The sequence below is a fragment of the Megalobrama amblycephala genome, linkage group LG20 (assembly GCF_018812025.1).
Source record: "Megalobrama amblycephala isolate DHTTF-2021 linkage group LG20, ASM1881202v1, whole genome shotgun sequence".
NCBI lineage: Eukaryota > Metazoa > Chordata > Actinopteri > Cypriniformes > Xenocyprididae > Megalobrama > Megalobrama amblycephala.
Window position 1 is genome coordinate 32,247,365 of NC_063063.1, and position 17,531 is coordinate 32,264,895.

Genomic DNA, 17,531 nt, shown 5'->3' on the forward strand with positions numbered 1-17,531 from the left:
ATACACACTCACACCCACAGATACACACTCGCACCCACAGATACACACTCACACCCACAGATACACACTCACACCCACAGATACACACTCACACCCACAGATACACACTCGCACCCACACATACACACTCACACCCACAGATACACACTCACACCCACAGATACACACTCACACCCACAGATACACACTCGCACCCACAGATACACACTCACACCCACAGATACACACTCACACCCACAGATACACACTCACACCCACAGATACACACTCACACCCACACAGACACACTCGCACCCACAGATACACACTCACACCCACAGATACACACTCACACCCACAGATACACACTCGCACCCACAGATACACACTCACACCCACACAGATACACACTCGCACCCACAGATACACACTCACACCCACAGATACACACTCACACCCACAGATACACACTCACACCCACAGATACACACTCACACCCACACAGACACACACTCGCACCCACAGATACACACTCACACCCACAGATACACACTCACACCCACAGATACACACTCACACCCACACAGATACACACTCGCACCCACAGATACACACTCACACCCACAGATACACACTCACACCACACATACACACTCACACCCACAGATACACACTCACACCCACACAGACACACTCGCACCCACAGATACACACTCGCACCCACAGATACACACTCGCACCCACACATACACACTCACACCCACACATACACACTCACACCCACACAGACACACACTCACACCCACAGATACACACTCACACCCACAGATACACACTCACACCCACAGATACACACTCACACCCACACAGATACACACTCGCACCCACAGATACACACTCACACCCACAGATACACACTCACACCCACACATACACACTCACACCCACAGATACACACTCACACCCACAGATACACACTCGCACCCACAGATACACACTCGCACCCACAGATACACACTCGCACCCACACATACACACTCACACCCACACATACACACTCACACCCACACAGACACACACTCACACCCACAGATACACACTCACACCCACAGATACACACTCACACCCACAGATACACACTCGCACCCACACATACACACTCACACCCACACATACACACTCACACCCACACAGACACACACTCGCACCCACAGACACACACTCACACCCACAGATACACACTCACACCCACAGATACACACTCACACCCACAGATACACACTCGCACCCACACATACACACTCACACCCACACAGACACACACTCGCACCCACAGATACACACTCACACCCACACATACACACTCACACCCACACAGACACACACTCGCACCCACAGATACACACTCACACCCACAGATACACACTCACACCCACAGATACACACTCGCACCCACAGATACACACTCGCACCCACACATACACACTCACACCCACAGATACACACTCACACCCACAGATACACACTCACACCCACAGATACACACTCACACCCACACAGATACACACTCGCACCCACAGATACACACTCACACCCACAGATACACACTCACACCCACAGATACACACTCGCACCCACAGATACACACTCGCACCCACACATACACACTCACACCCACAGATACACACTCACACCCACAGATACACACTCACACCCACAGATACACACTCACACCCACACAGACACACACTCGCACCCACAGATACACACTCACACCCACAGATACACACTCACACCCACAGATACACACTCGCACCCACACATACACACTCACACCCACAGATACACACTCACACCCACAGATACACACTCGCACCCACAGATACACACTCGCACCCACAGATACACACTCGCACCCACACATACACACTCACACCCACACATACACACTCACACCCACACAGACACACACTCACACCCACAGATACACACTCACACCCACAGATACACACTCACACCCACAGATACACACTCGCACCCACACATACACACTCACACCCACACATACACACTCACACCCACACAGACACACACTCGCACCCACAGACACACACTCACACCCACAGATACACACTCACACCACAGATACACACTCACACCCACAGATACACACTCGCACCCACACATACACACTCACACCCACACAGACACACACTCGCACCCACAGATACACACTCACACCCACACATACACACTCACACCCACACAGACACACACTCGCACCCACAGATACACACTCACACCCACAGATACACACTCACACCCACAGATACACACTCACACCCACAGACACACACTCACACCCACAGACACACACTCGCACCCACAGACGCACACTCGCACCCACACAGACACCCACAGACGCACACTCGCACCCACAGACGCACACTCGCACCCACAGACGCACACTCGCACCCACACAGACACCCACAGACGCTTACAGACTCACACTCACACAGTTAAACAGACCCACAGACTCGCACACACACACAGACTCGCACACACACACAGACTCGCACACACACTCGCATCTCACCTGAAGTTGTTGCACCCCAGCACGACTCCCACAATGTTTTTGCCGATATCGTGAACGTCTCCCTTCACCGTGGCCAACACAACCGTCCCCTGATACGGGTCCTGCAGAACCGGCACACATCACTAACCCAACCTGACGAGTTAATCTAGATCAGTTTACAGTAACTGTTCCCATCATCCTCTCAGATGTTTCATCTTCACTCACCACGTCTTCATCAGATCCGGACATCATCTGCTGTCTCTCCTCCTCCATGAAGGGAATCAGATGTCCGACAGCTTTCTTCATCACACGGGCTGATTTGATCACCTGATGACACACAAACTGGACCTGTGATGGATTCTACTGCAGTCTTAAAGTCACCATGAAACCAAAACCTATGGAATCTGATTCATGATTATTATTTTAAATTCATGTTCCTCATAATCTTGTACCGCAGTACCTGCGGTAAGAACATCTTTCCAGCTCCAAACAGATCTCCAACTGTCTTCATGCCGTTCATGAGCGGCCCCTCGATCACGTGCAGCGGACGGGGATAACGGTCCGTCTGAAGACGCGCCTCCTCTGTGTCCTCCACAACATGCTTCTCTATCCCCTGAGAACACACACACACACACACACACACAAGTTACAGACGATTCAAGAGATCGTATCATAAGTGAGGTTTCCGTGTGGACGAGACCCGGTTGGCAAGTGCTGACCTTGATGAGTGCGTACTCCAGCCGCTCCTCCACGCTGCTGTGCCTCCACTCATCCGTCTGGATCACCTTCTTTCCTCCTTTAGCGTTATTCTATATGAACCACAGAGGAAAACAACACTATGAGGAAGAACACAGACCGACACTTCAGTCAACAACACCAGGGACCGATCATGACTGATCATCCTCAGATTTTTGAGCTGAATCATTTTTTTACCTGGACACCAAATTAGGATCTTAACACAAGAGTTTCATCAACACTCCTTCATTAAAGTGTAATAAGTGCAAATAAATCACATTAAAACAGCGGCATGAAACTTCTCAAGTAAGGCAACATTGCTGCAAGTGTTTGCAACAAACTGAATCCAATAATATCAAGTCTTAATATTGGTTGAATAATATCGGTCTCAGGTTCTGTGTCGGTCTCGGGTTCTGGTTTAGAGCGGATTGTGATGGTCTTGGGTTCTGGTTTACAGCGGATTGTGTTGGTCTTGGGTTCTGGTTTAGAGCGGATTGTGCCGGTCTCGGGTTCTGGTTTAGAGCGGATTGTGCCGGTCTCGGGTTCTGGTTTAGAGCGGATTGTGCCGGTCTCGGGTTCTGGTTTACAGCGGATTGTGTTGGTCTTGGGTTCTGGTTTACAGCGGATTGCGATGGTCTCGGGTTCTGGTTTAGAGCGGATTGTGCCGGTCTCGGGTTCTGGTTTACAGCGGATTGTGTTGGTCTCGGGTTCTGGTTTAGAGCGGATTGTGATGGTCTTGGGTTCTGGGATTGTGATGGTCTTGGGTTCTGGTTTAGAGCGGATTGTGCCGGTCTCGGGTTCTGGTTTAGAGCGGATTGTGTTGGTCTTGGGTTCTGGTTTAGAGCGGATTGTGTTGGTCTTGGGTTCTGGTTTAGAGCGGATTGTGCCGGTCTCTGGTTCTGGTTTAGAGAGGACTGTGCCGGTCTCGGGTTCTGGTTTAGAGCGGATTGTGTTGGTCTTGGGTTCTGGTTTAGAGGGAATTGTGCCGGTCTCGGGTTCTGGTTTACAGCGGATTGTGATGGTCTTGGGTTCTGGGATTGTGATGGTCTTGGGTTCTTGTTTAGAGCGGATTGTGCCGGTCTCGGGTTCTGGTTTAGAGCGGATTGTGTTGGTCTTGGGTTCTGGTTTACAGCGGATTGCGATGGTCTCGGGTTCTGGTTTAGAGAGGAGTGTGCCGGTCTCGGGTTCTGGTTTACAGCGGATTGTGTTGGTCTTGGGTTCTGGGATTGTGATGGTCTCGGGTTCTGGTTTAGAGCGGACTATGCCGGTCTCGGGTTCTGGTTTAGAGCGGATTGTGTTGGTCTTGGGTTCTGGTTTAGAGCGGATTGTGCCAGTCTCGGGTTCTGGTTTAGAGCGGATTGTGATGGTCTTGGGTTCTGGTTTAGAGCGGATTGTGCCGGTCTCGGGTTCTGGTTTAGAGCGGATTGTGCCGGTCTCGGGTTCTGGTTTAGAGCGGATTGTGTTGGTCTTGGGTTCTGGTTTAGAGCGGATTGTGCCGGTCTCGGGTTCTGGTTTACAGCGGATTGTGATGGTCTTGGGTTCTGGGATTGCGATGGTCTCGGGTTCTGGTTTAGAGCGGATTGTGATGGTCTTGGGTTCTGGTTTAGAGCGGATTGTGCCGGTCTCGGGTTCTGGTTTACAGCGGATTGTGATGGTCTTGGGTTCTGGTTTAGAACGGATTGTGCCAGTCTTGGGTTCTGGTTTACAGCGGATTGTGATGGTCTTGGGTTCTGGTTTAGAGAGGACTGTGCCGGTCTCGGGTTCTGGTTTACAGCAGACTGTGCCGGTCTCGGGTTCTGGTTTAGAGCGGACTGTGCTGGTCTCGGGTTCTGGTTTAGAGCGGATTTTTGATGGTCTTGGGTTCTGGTTTACAGCGGATTGTGATGGTCTTGGGTTCTGGGATTGTGATGGTCTCGGGTTCTGGTTTAGAGCGGACTGTGCCGGTCTCGGGTTCTGGTTTACAGCGGATTGTGATGGTCTTGGGTTCTGGTTTAGAGCGGATTGTGATGGTCTTGGGTTCTGGTTTAGAGCGGATTGTGCCAGTCTTGGGTTCTGGTTTACAGCGGATTGTGATGGTCTTGGGTTCTGGTTTAGAGAGGACTGTGCCGGTCTCGGGTTCTGGTTTACAGCAGACTGTGCCGGTCTCGGGTTCTGGTTTAGAGCGGACTGTGCTGGTCTCGGGTTCTGGTTTAGAGCGGATTTTTGATGGTCTTGGGTTCTGGTTTACAGCGGATTGTGATGGTCTTGGGTTCTGGGATTGCGATGGTCTCGGGTTCTGGTTTAGAGAGGACTGTGCCGGTCTCGGGTTCTGGTTTACAGCGGATTGTGATGGTCTTGGGTTCTGGTTTACAGCGGATTGTGATGGTCTTGGGTTCTGGGATTGCGATGGTCTCGGGTTCTGGTTTAGAGAGGACTGTGCCGGTCTCGGGTTCTGGTTTACAGCGGATTGTGATGGTCTTGGGTTCTGGTTTAGAGCGGATTGTGACAGTCTTGGGTTCTGGTTTACAGCGGATTGTGATGGTCTTGGGTTCTGGTTTAGAGAGGACTGTGCCGGTCTCGGGTTCTGGTTTACAGCAGACTGTGCCGGTCTCGGGTTCTGGTTTAGAGCGGACTGTGCTGGTCTCGGGTTCTGGTTTAGAGCGGATTTTTGATGGTCTTGGGTTCTGGTTTACAGCGGATTGTGATGGTCTTGGGTTCTGGGATTGCGATGGTCTCGGGTTCTGGTTTAGAGCGGACTGTGCCGGTCTCGGGTTCTGGTTTACAGCGGATTGTGATGGTCTTGGGTTCTGGTTTAGAGCGGATTGTGATGGTCTCGGGTTCTGGTTTACAGAAGACTGTGATGGTCTTGGGTTCTGGTTTAGAGAGGACTGTGCCGGTCTCGGGTTCTGGTTTACAGCGGATTGTGATGGTCTTGGGTTCTGGTTTAGAGCGGATTGTGATGGTCTTGGGTTCTGGTTTAGAGCGGATTGTGATGGTCTTGGGTTCTGGTTTAGAGAGGACTGTGCCGGTCTCGGGTTCTGGTTTACAGCGGATTGTGATGGTCTCGGGTTCTGGTTTAGAGCGGACTGTGCTGGTCTCGGGTTCTGGTTTAGAGTGGATTTTTGATGGTCTCGGGTTCTGGTTTAGAGCGGATTGTGATGGTCTCGGGTTCTGGTTTACAGAAGACTGTGATGGTCTTGGGTTCTGGTTTAGAGAGGACTGTGCCGGTCTCGGGTTCTGGTTTACAGCGGATTGTGATGGTCTTGGGTTCTGGTTTAGAGCGGATTGTGATGGTCTTGGGTTCTGGTTTAGAGAGGACTGTGCCGGTCTCGGGTTCTGGTTTACAGCGGATTGTGATGGTCTCGGGTTCTGGTTTAGAGCGGACTGTGCTGGTCTCGGGTTCTGGTTTAGAGCGGATTTTTGATGGTCTTGGGTTCTGGTTTACAGCGGATTGTGATGGTCTTGGGTTCTGGGATTGTGATGGTCTCGGGTTCTGGTTTAGAGCGGACTGTGCCGGTCTCGGGTTCTGGTTTACAGCGGATTGTGATGGTCTTGGGTTCTGGTTTAGAGCGGATTGTGATGGTCTTGGGTTCTGGTTTAGAGCGGATTGTGCCAGTCTTGGGTTCTGGTTTACAGCGGATTGTGATGGTCTTGGGTTCTGGTTTAGAGAGGACTGTGCCGGTCTCGGGTTCTGGTTTAGAGCGGACTGTGCTGGTCTCGGGTTCTGGTTTAGAGCGGATTTTTTGATGGTCTTGGGTTCTGGTTTACAGCGGATTGTGATGGTCTTGGGTTCTGGGATTGCGATGGTCTCGGGTTCTGGTTTAGAGAGGACTGTGCCGGTCTCGGGTTCTGGTTTACAGCGGATTGTGATGGTCTTGGGTTCTGGTTTACAGCGGATTGTGATGGTCTTGGGTTCTGGGATTGCGATGGTCTCGGGTTCTGGTTTAGAGAGGACTGTGCCGGTCTCGGGTTCTGGTTTACAGCGGATTGTGATGGTCTTGGGTTCTGGTTTAGAGCGGATTGTGACAGTCTTGGGTTCTGGTTTACAGCGGATTGTGATGGTCTTGGGTTCTGGTTTAGAGAGGACTGTGCCGGTCTCGGGTTCTGGTTTACAGCAGACTGTGCCGGTCTCGGGTTCTGGTTTAGAGCGGACTGTGCTGGTCTCGGGTTCTGGTTTAGAGCGGATTTTTGATGGTCTTGGGTTCTGGTTTACAGCGGATTGTGATGGTCTTGGGTTCTGGGATTGCGATGGTCTCGGGTTCTGGTTTAGAGCGGACTGTGCCGGTCTCGGGTTCTGGTTTACAGCGGATTGTGATGGTCTTGGGTTCTGGTTTAGAGCGGATTGTGATGGTCTCGGGTTCTGGTTTACAGAAGACTGTGATGGTCTTGGGTTCTGGTTTAGAGAGGACTGTGCGGTCTCGGGTTCTGGTTTACAGCGGATTGTGATGGTCTTGGGTTCTGGTTTAGAGCGGATTGTGATGGTCTTGGGTTCTGGTTTAGAGAGGACTGTGCCGGTCTCGGGTTCTGGTTTACAGCGGATTGTGATGGTCTCGGGTTCTGGTTTAGAGCGGACTGTGCTGGTCTCGGGTTCTGGTTTAGAGCGGATTTTTGATGGTCTCGGGTTCTGGTTTAGAGCGGATTGTGATGGTCTCGGGTTCTGGTTTTCAGAAGACTGTGATGGTCTTGGGTTCTGGTTTAGAGAGGACTGTGCCGGTCTCGGGTTCTGGTTTACAGCGGATTGTGATGGTCTTGGGTTCTGGTTTAGAGCGGATTGTGATGGTCTTGGGTTCTGGTTTAGAGAGGACTGTGCCGGTCTCGGGTTCTGGTTTACAGCGGATTGTGATGGTCTCGGGTTCTGGTTTAGAGCGGACTGTGCCGGTCTCGGGTTCTGGTTCAGAGTGGATGGTTCTGGTTCTACAGTACCTGTGCGTACAGCAGGAGTTTCTCTGTGGCGTCTGGGTCTCTGTTCCAGATGATGTTCTCACAGAGCAGCAGGAGCTCTTTATCGATGTCGTCATACACCGGCAGATTGCCAGCGTTCACGATTCCCATGTCCATCCCATCCTGAACACACACACACACACACACACACACACACACACACACACACACACGTTTACTGTCGCTCATGAGTTTGTACAAACATAAATCTTCTCATCCATGGAGTTTCAGGTCTGATGATGTGATGCAGCTGCACCTTGATGGCGTGGTAGAGAAAGGCTCCATGCATGGCCTCTCTGATGACGTCCATCCCTCTGAAGGAGAAGGAGAGGTTGGACAGGCCGCCGCTGACCCTCGCGCCCGGCAGATTCTCCTGCGCACATACAGAACATTAACACAGAGATCCTTCAGCCAGAACGGGTTCATCAATGACTCGTCCGGCAGACCTTTATTCTCCGGGTGGCTTTGATGAAGTTGACGGCGTACATGCGGTGCTCGTCCATGCCTGTGCCGATGGTCAGGATGTTTGGGTCAAAGATGATGTCATTGGGGTTGAAGCTCGCCTTACTGATCAGGAGGTGATAAGCACGCGAACAGATCCGCACCTTCTCATCCGTTTCTGTCGCCTAGAGACACAGAAAACACATGAGCAGGGGCTTTATTCTCAAAATCACACCAACACTGATTATTTAAGTTTGTTTTTTATTTAACAAGTAATTCACAAAAGGTTAGGTTACATATTTCAATATTTCGTCAAATAATTATGATTTACGCACACAACACATCAAATCGAATTGTAAACCGTTTGTATCCCACCTGTCCGTCTTCATCAAACGCCATGACGACCACAGCGGCGCCGTAGCGTCGGACCTGTCGGGCGCGGCGCAGGAATTCTTCTTCGCCCTCCTTCAGGCTGATGCTGTTGACGATGCATTTGCCCTGACAGCACTTTAACCCCGCCTCGATGACCGCGAAGTTCGACGAGTCGATGCACAGCGGCACCTGCGGCAGAGGTCAGAGGTCACCACAACATACACGCAGCAAAGGTTTATTATAGATAATATTTCATATGCAATTTCCAGAAGATTCCATAAGATCTCTTGAAACTTTAATTGAATAAGGCTGATAATGGCTGCAGCTTCACCTTGGCGATGTCGGGTTCAGAGGCGATGAGTTTACAGAAGCGGCTCATCGCAGCGGCTCCGTCCAGCATCCCCTCGTCCATGTTGATGTCCAGAACCTGAGCGCCCATCTCCACCTGAGCTTTAGCGATGCTCAATGCCTCCTACACACACAGAGAGAGAGACTGTCAATCTAGAGCAGCTCACGGTTAAAGTCCCCATGAAATCAAAACCTTCAACTTTTGTTTTTTTTGTTTTAAATTCATGTTCCTGGTAATCTTGAATCAGAATCTTCTCCTCCCTCTTGCAGCATCTCTTCTCTTCTCTGATGAGGGCGGGGCAACCTGTCACTCACATGAGATCCACCAATAACAAACCACAACTATCCAATCAATTCCCCACAGACAAAATCAAGCCCCGCCCTACATTTGTTCTTGTTTGCGAAGCACTCAAATATATGCCACAATAGAGATGAAAAGACGTGCAACATTCTTTACATGCTGAGTTTATCGTCCAGTAAATGTCCAGCAGTCTGTCAACAGCTTGCATGTTATATATTTTAAGGCTAATATCAGCGAAACGAACCTCATATTGTCCAGCCATGATGAGCTTGGCAAACCTGCGTGATCCGGCGACGTTACAGCGCTCACCGATGTTCACGAAGTTTGTGTACGGGCCAATCCTGAACGGCTCCAGACCTGAGCCAAAAACACAATGTCACATATGCAAATAATCATCATCATTAATATTATTATTTAACTTGATAATTGTCAGCATTCTGACACTTTTTCTGACTTTTTTCCTTAGAAATCATCATAAATTAGGTATTGTTCAAATGCTTAAACTCTCAAAATTAATCCTGTGAAACAAGTTTAGAAATTGGACACTGTCTTACCATGGAAACGCTACTTTAACACCTTTCAACAGGCTCCTCCCACTAGTGGGTGGAGTCATGTCTCATATTACAAAATTTACTGCGCTATTTTATAATCAAATCTTTTTCCAATCGTGACAAAATGCATATTGATGGAGACTCAAAGTTCCATATTGTGACAGAAATTAATTAATTTATGACAAGATATGCATTATATTGAGTGCGAGTTTCCCTGGTGGCTGTTTTTGGTAAAGCGCCTAAACAAAATTTTTGTGATATCGACTTCAAATTTGGAACACAACTTGGATAGGCAAAGGGCTTTGATTTTATAGCAATTTTTGATTTCAAATTGTTTGTTTTGTAAAATACATATTTTGCATAAAATAAAAAAAAAATTAGCTTATATATGTATAACATATGTGTATAACATTTTTACACTTTCATTTTCTGACGTGCTTCTGCAATAATCTCCTGAGCGTCCCTTTAAAAAGAGGTCTGTATTCCACAGCGTTCACAAATTAAAATCATTTCAGACATTTAAACAGGTTAATATGCAAGGGTTAATTCCAGGTGAGGCAGAGCGGTTTAAAGATGAAGGCAGACGCACCTGACAGCAGCATATAATCACTGTACACATCTGTAGGAGGAACTCTGGGTTTGACGTGACGCACACTTTCAGCAATCGCCCTGAAAAACACACACATCCTTGAGTTCAGCGATCTCGACACCAACACACACTCAAGGATGAATCACTCTCACACACCGGATGTGATCGGGTGTCGTTCCGCAGCAGCCGCCAACAATATTCACCAAACCGTCCACAGCAAACTCCTGCGGGAACATAACGTGTGTTATGAGAAACCCCTTCGGACACATTCGCACGCGTCAGGAGGGTTTGTGTAACGCTGCGTTACCTTTAAATGTGACGCTGTGACAGCAGGTGTCTCGTCGTAGCCTCCGAATGTGTTGGGAAGCCCTGAAAACCAACACACGGATCAGAATACTGTAAACATGTGCATGTGATACAGAGTGCAGTATAATTACTTCAAACTGTTGTCACGTGTTCCATTTCATCATATGGTTCATCGTGTTCTGAACTCACCAGCGTTTGGGTAACAGATGACAAACGCTCCGGTGCTCTTGCCTATGGCTTCGATGAACGGACGCATCTCAGACGCACCGAGAGCACAGTTCAAACCAATGCTGGAACACAGAGAGAGACAGAATATCACTCAAACATCTCTGAGGAGAAACACGATTCACTGAAGATGGAGAATGTGAGGAGGAGTGAATGAAGAGGTCAGACTGATTCTCACCACAGCGGCTGAGTGTGAGACACACTGATGACGAACGCCTCGCCCGTCTGACCCGAGAGTGTGCGGCCGCTCTTATCTACGATAGTGCCTGAGATCTGCACACACACACACACACTATTATTATATACAGCCTAACACACACGCTCACACTGAACAAACTCAACATACACTAATACACTCAACACACAACACTCAACACAACGCACACGCACAACTCAACACTCAATAATGCGCACGCACAACTCAACGCACTCAACACTCAAAACAACGCGCACACGCAACTCAACACAACACGCGCGCACAACTCAACACACTCAACGTAACTCAACGTAAACACAACTCAACACACTCAACACAACCTGGCGCACACGCACGCACAACTCAACACACTCAACGTGCACGCACAACTCAACACTCAACACAACGCGCACGCACACAACTCAACACTCAACATAACGCGCACACGCAACTCAACACAACACGCACACACAACTCAACACAACGCGCGCACAATTCAACACACAAAAACGCGCACGCACAACAACTCAACTCAACACAACGCGCACGCACAACTCAACGCACTCAACACAACGCGCACAACAACTCAACACAACGCGCACACACAACTCAACACAACAACGCGCACGCACAACTCAACACTCAACACAACGCGCAGGCACAACTCATTCAACAACACGCACGCACAACTGAACACAATGCGCACGCACAACTCAACACACTCAACAACGCGCAGGCACAACTCAACACTCAACATAACATGCACGCACAACTCAACACACTCAACACAACGCGCACACACAACTCAACACAACAACGCACACGCACAACTCAACACTCAATAATGCGCACGCACAACTCAACGCACTCAACACTCAAAACAACGCGCACACGCAACTCAACACAACACGCGCGCACAACTCAACACACTCAACGTAACTCAACGTAAACACAACTCAACACACTCAACACAACATGCGCGCACACGCACGCACAACTCAACACACTCAACGTGCACGCACAACTCAACACTCAACACAACGCGCGCGCACACAACTCAACACTCAACATAACGCGCACACGCAACAACACAACACGCACACACAACTCAACACAACACAACGCGCGCACAATTCAACACACAAAAACGCGCACGCACAACAACTCAACACAACGCGCACGCACAACTCAACGCACTCAACACAACGCGCACAACAACTCAACACAACGCGCACACACAACTCAACACAACAACGCGCACGCACAACTCAACACTCAACACAACGCGCAGGCACAACTCATTCAACAACGCGCACGCACAACTGAACACAATGCGCACGCACAACTCAACACACTCAACAACGCGCAGGCACAACTCAACACTCAACATAACATGCACGCACAACTCAACACACTCAACACAACGTGCGCACAACTCAACACAACACGCACACACAACTCAACACACTCAACACAACGTGCATGCACAACTCAACTCAACACAAAAACACAACGCGCACGCACAACTCAACGCACTCAACAACGCGCATGCACAACTCAACACTCAACACAACATGCGTCCACAACTCAACTCAACACTCAACACAATGAGCACGCACAACTCAACGCACTCAACACAAAGCGCACGCACAACTCAACAACGCGCATGCACAACTCAACACAACGCACACGCACAACTCAACACAACGCAACGTGCGCACAACTCAACAACGCGCACTCACAACTCAACACACTCAACACAACGTGCGCACAACTCAAAACTCAACACAATGCAACGTGCGCACAACTCAACGCGCACGCACAACTCAACACAACGTCCGCACAACTCAACGCGCCGCACAACTCAACACACTCAACACAATGCGCACACACAACTTAACGCGCACGCACTCAACAGGTATGCACTCACAACTCAACACACACATGCACTCAACACACACGCACAGACTCAACACTCACCAAAATGCTCTAACAAGTCAACACACACTCTCACAACGCGCACGCACAACACAACACAACGCACAACTCAACACACTCAACACAACGCGCACGCACAACTCAACACACTCAAAACAACGTGCACACAACTCAACACACTCAACACAACGTGCACACAACTCAACACACTCAACACTCAACACAACGCACACGCACAACTCAACACACTCAACACTCAACACAACGTGCGCACAACTCAACACACTCAACAACGCGCACTCACAACTCAACACACTCAACAACGCGCACTCACAACTCAACACACTCAACACAATGCGCACACACAACTTAACGCGCACGCACTCAACAGGTATGCACTCACAACTCAACACACACATGCACTCAACACACACGCACAGACTCAACACTCACCAAAATGCTCTAACAAGTCAACACACACTCTCACAACGCGCACGCACAACACAACACAACGCACACGCACAACTCAACACACTCAACACAACGCGCACGCACAACTCAACACACTCAACACAACGCGCACGCACAACTCAACACACTCAACACAACGCACACGCACAACTCAACACACTCAACACTCAACACAACGTGCGCACAACTCAACACACTCAACAACGCACACGCACAACTCAACACACTCAACACAACGTGCGCACAACTCAACACTCAACACAACGCACACGCACAACTCAACACACTCAACACTCAACACAACGCACACGCACAACTCAACACACTCAACACTACGCACACGCACAACTCAACACAACGTGCGCACAACTCAACACACTCAACACTCAACACAACGCACACGCACAACTCAACACACTCAACACTCAACACAACGCACACGCACAACTCAACACAACGTGCGCACAACTCAACACACTCAACACAACGTGCGCACAACTCAACACTCAACGCGCACTCACAACTCAACACACTCAACACTCAACACAACGCACACGCACAACTCAACACACTCAACACTCAACACAACGCACACGCACAACTCAACACACTCAACACAACGCGCACTCACAACTCAACACACACGCACAGACTCAACACTCACCAAAATGCTCTAACAAGTCAACACACACTCTCACAACGCGCACGCACAACACAACACAACGCACACGCACAACTCAACACACTCAACACAACGCGCACGCACAACTCAACACACTCAACACTCAACACAACGCACACGCACAACTCAACACACTCAACACACACACATGCATGAGCAAACACACACACACTCTCTCTCTCTCTCTCACACACACTCTCTTGTGAATTGTGGGTCATTCCACAGGCGTAATGGTTTTTATACTGTACAAACTGTATTTTCTCTCCCCCTACACTACCCCTAAACCTAACCATCACAGGAAACTGTGCACACTTTTACTTTCTTACAAAAACTCATTCTGTGTGATTTATAAGCCTTTTGAAAAGTGGAGACATGGGGAATATCCTCATAATCACCCTCTCCTTGTAATACCTATGTCATAATCATGTCATTATACACATGCGTGTCCTGATATGTCACACACACACACACACACACACAGTGTGTTCATGTGAGAAACAGATGAGCAGATCAAGTACAGCGAGTGTTAAACACTTACAAGCACAGGTCGAGGTTCATAACTCTCCTCAAACAGCTTGTCGATGGCAAATAAAGCCGCCTGATGGAAACACAGACATCAGTCATAATACAGAAATAATACACAAAAAAAACAATCATCATATAACATGTAAACATACAAACTCTGAAATGTAAGAACTGGTATTTTCTGCTGTGATGTCATGCACTTATATTTAGTATGAATTTAGTTGATGTAACACTGCTAATAATCCTCTATTTCAGTGTTCCTCACTCAGATGTGCATCAGATCGTTGTACCTTTGCATTAGCCGTATCAAAGATGGTTTCCACCAGCAGAACATCAGCGCCTCCATCCAGCAGACCCTTCACCTGCTCCGCATACGCCTCCACCAGCTCGTCAAACGCTGAACACACACACACACACACGTCACACGTGAAGAACAGCTGCACACGTTCATCACAAACACACACTCAGTCTTACTGATGTTCCTGAAGTCGGGTCTTTCCACCGACGGCGACACAGACAGCGTTTTATTGGTGGGACCCAGGGCTCCTGCTACGAACCGCTTGCAACCTGCGCACAACAACACCGACGTCACGAACGCCACGCTACCAACAGATAATGATGCGAGAGACTGACGAATAAATGACCTGTTTGTGCTGTGACATCATCAGCCGCTCTCCTCGCCAGTTCAGCAGACGCCTTATTCAGCCGATACGCCTGACACACAACAACCGCCACACGTTACTGATGAACAAATAATCCATTATCATTTAAAGGGTTAGTTCACCCAGAAATGAAAATAATGTCATTAATTACTCACCCTCATGTCGTTCCACACCCGTAAGACCTTCGTTCATCTTCAGAACACAAATTAAGATATTTTTGTTGAAATCCGATGGCCCTGCATAGCCAGCAATGACATTTCCTCTCTCAAGATCCATTAATGTACTAAAAACATATTTAAATCAGGTCATGTGAGTACAGTGGTTCAATATTAATATTATAAAGCCACAAGAATATTTTTGGTGCGCTAAAAAAACAAAATAACGACTTATATAGTGATGGCCGATTTCAAAACACTGCTTCAGGAAGCTTCGGAGCGTTATGAATCAGTGTGTCGAATCAGCGGTTCGGAGCGTCAAAGTCACGTGATTTCAGCAGTTTGACACGTGATCTGAATCATGATTCGACACAAAAGATTCATAACGCTCCGAAGCTTCCTGAAGCAGTCGACCATCACTATATAAGTCGTTATTTTGTTTTTCTGGCGCACCAAAAATATTTTTGTGGCTTTATAATATTAATATTGAACCACTGTACTCACATGACCTGATTTAAATATGTTTTTAGTGCATTAATGGATCTTGAGAGAGGAAATGTCATTGCTCAGGCCTCACTGAGCCATCGGATTTCATCAAAAATATCTTAATTTGTGTTCCGAAGATGAACGAAGGTCTTATGGGTGTGGAACGGCATGAGGGTAAGTAATTAATTACATTATTTTCATTTTTGGGTGAACTAACCCTTTAAAGTGCCCCTATTATGAGTTCTGGAATCTCCTACAATTTATTTAGCCAAAAACACTTTAATTCTCTCATAATATCCACTGCAGCATCAGCTCTTTTCTCTCAGTGTCTGAAACGCTTCGTTCAAAGATTCGGGCACTCTAAACCCCGCCCCTCTGAGAGCTGCTCTGCTCTGATTGGTCAGAAACCGAACGCTCATTATCATATCTGAATTTCAGCACTTGATGTCAAACACATAAATGAAAGCAACGGTCACCAGATCCTCCATGGCGTAGTCCTGCTGAGCGACGCTGGTGCTGCTGAAGGTGTTCGTCTCAATGATGTCAGCGCCGGCCTCCAGATACTCCTGCGGACACACAGACGCGCTGATTCAGATCACTTCAATGGCTTTTAAAGCTCACACACACACACACACACACACACACACACACACACACACACACACACACACACACACACACCTTGTGTATGCTGTAGATGACGTCCGGTTGAGTGATGCTCAGGATGTCATTATTGCCCTTCAGACTCTTGGGATGATCTTTGAACTCTTGACCTCTGAAATCTTCCTCCTCCAGGTTCCTCTGCTGGATCATCGTTCCCATTCCTCCGTCCAGAACCAGAATCCTCTGCTGCAGGAGCTGCACGAGTTCATCCCGGAGAGACAACGCTCTTCCTGCTCAACACACACACACACACACACACACACAGATGTTGATGTTAGAAAAAATTAGAAATGCTCTGGTAATACATTGTAATTGTCATGCCGATAAAGCACACCTTGAATTAAATTGAGAGACACACAAAGAGAGAGACATACAAACACACAAACACACCAAATCACAAACACACACAGA

At 48.6% G+C, this 17,531-nt stretch overlaps 1 protein-coding gene across 2 annotated transcripts in view; it reads right to left on the reverse strand.

The window, feature by feature from the left end:
- Positions 1-17,531, reverse strand: part of mtr (5-methyltetrahydrofolate-homocysteine methyltransferase) — a 37,654-nt gene that overhangs the window by 17,467 nt on the left and 2,656 nt on the right. For both annotated transcript variants that reach the window (XM_048170507.1, XM_048170506.1), the window contains exons 2-22: positions 17,139-17,350; positions 16,934-17,023; positions 15,799-15,868; positions 15,629-15,721; positions 15,445-15,551; positions 15,168-15,227; positions 11,521-11,615; positions 11,307-11,407; positions 11,119-11,180; positions 10,968-11,035; positions 10,812-10,891; positions 9,916-10,028; positions 9,354-9,494; positions 9,026-9,211; positions 8,656-8,835; positions 8,466-8,582; positions 8,192-8,332; positions 3,274-3,363; positions 3,015-3,167; positions 2,780-2,881; positions 2,576-2,676 (exon numbers count right to left, since the gene is read on the reverse strand). In XM_048170507.1, the coding sequence (XP_048026464.1) occupies positions 2,576-2,676; positions 2,780-2,881; positions 3,015-3,167; positions 3,274-3,363; positions 8,192-8,332; positions 8,466-8,582; positions 8,656-8,835; positions 9,026-9,211; positions 9,354-9,494; positions 9,916-10,028; positions 10,812-10,891; positions 10,968-11,035; positions 11,119-11,180; positions 11,307-11,407; positions 11,521-11,615; positions 15,168-15,227; positions 15,445-15,551; positions 15,629-15,721; positions 15,799-15,868; positions 16,934-17,023; positions 17,139-17,350 (2,362 nt within the window). The remainder of the gene's footprint in view (positions 1-2,575; positions 2,677-2,779; positions 2,882-3,014; positions 3,168-3,273; positions 3,364-8,191; positions 8,333-8,465; positions 8,583-8,655; positions 8,836-9,025; positions 9,212-9,353; positions 9,495-9,915; positions 10,029-10,811; positions 10,892-10,967; positions 11,036-11,118; positions 11,181-11,306; positions 11,408-11,520; positions 11,616-15,167; positions 15,228-15,444; positions 15,552-15,628; positions 15,722-15,798; positions 15,869-16,933; positions 17,024-17,138; positions 17,351-17,531) is intronic.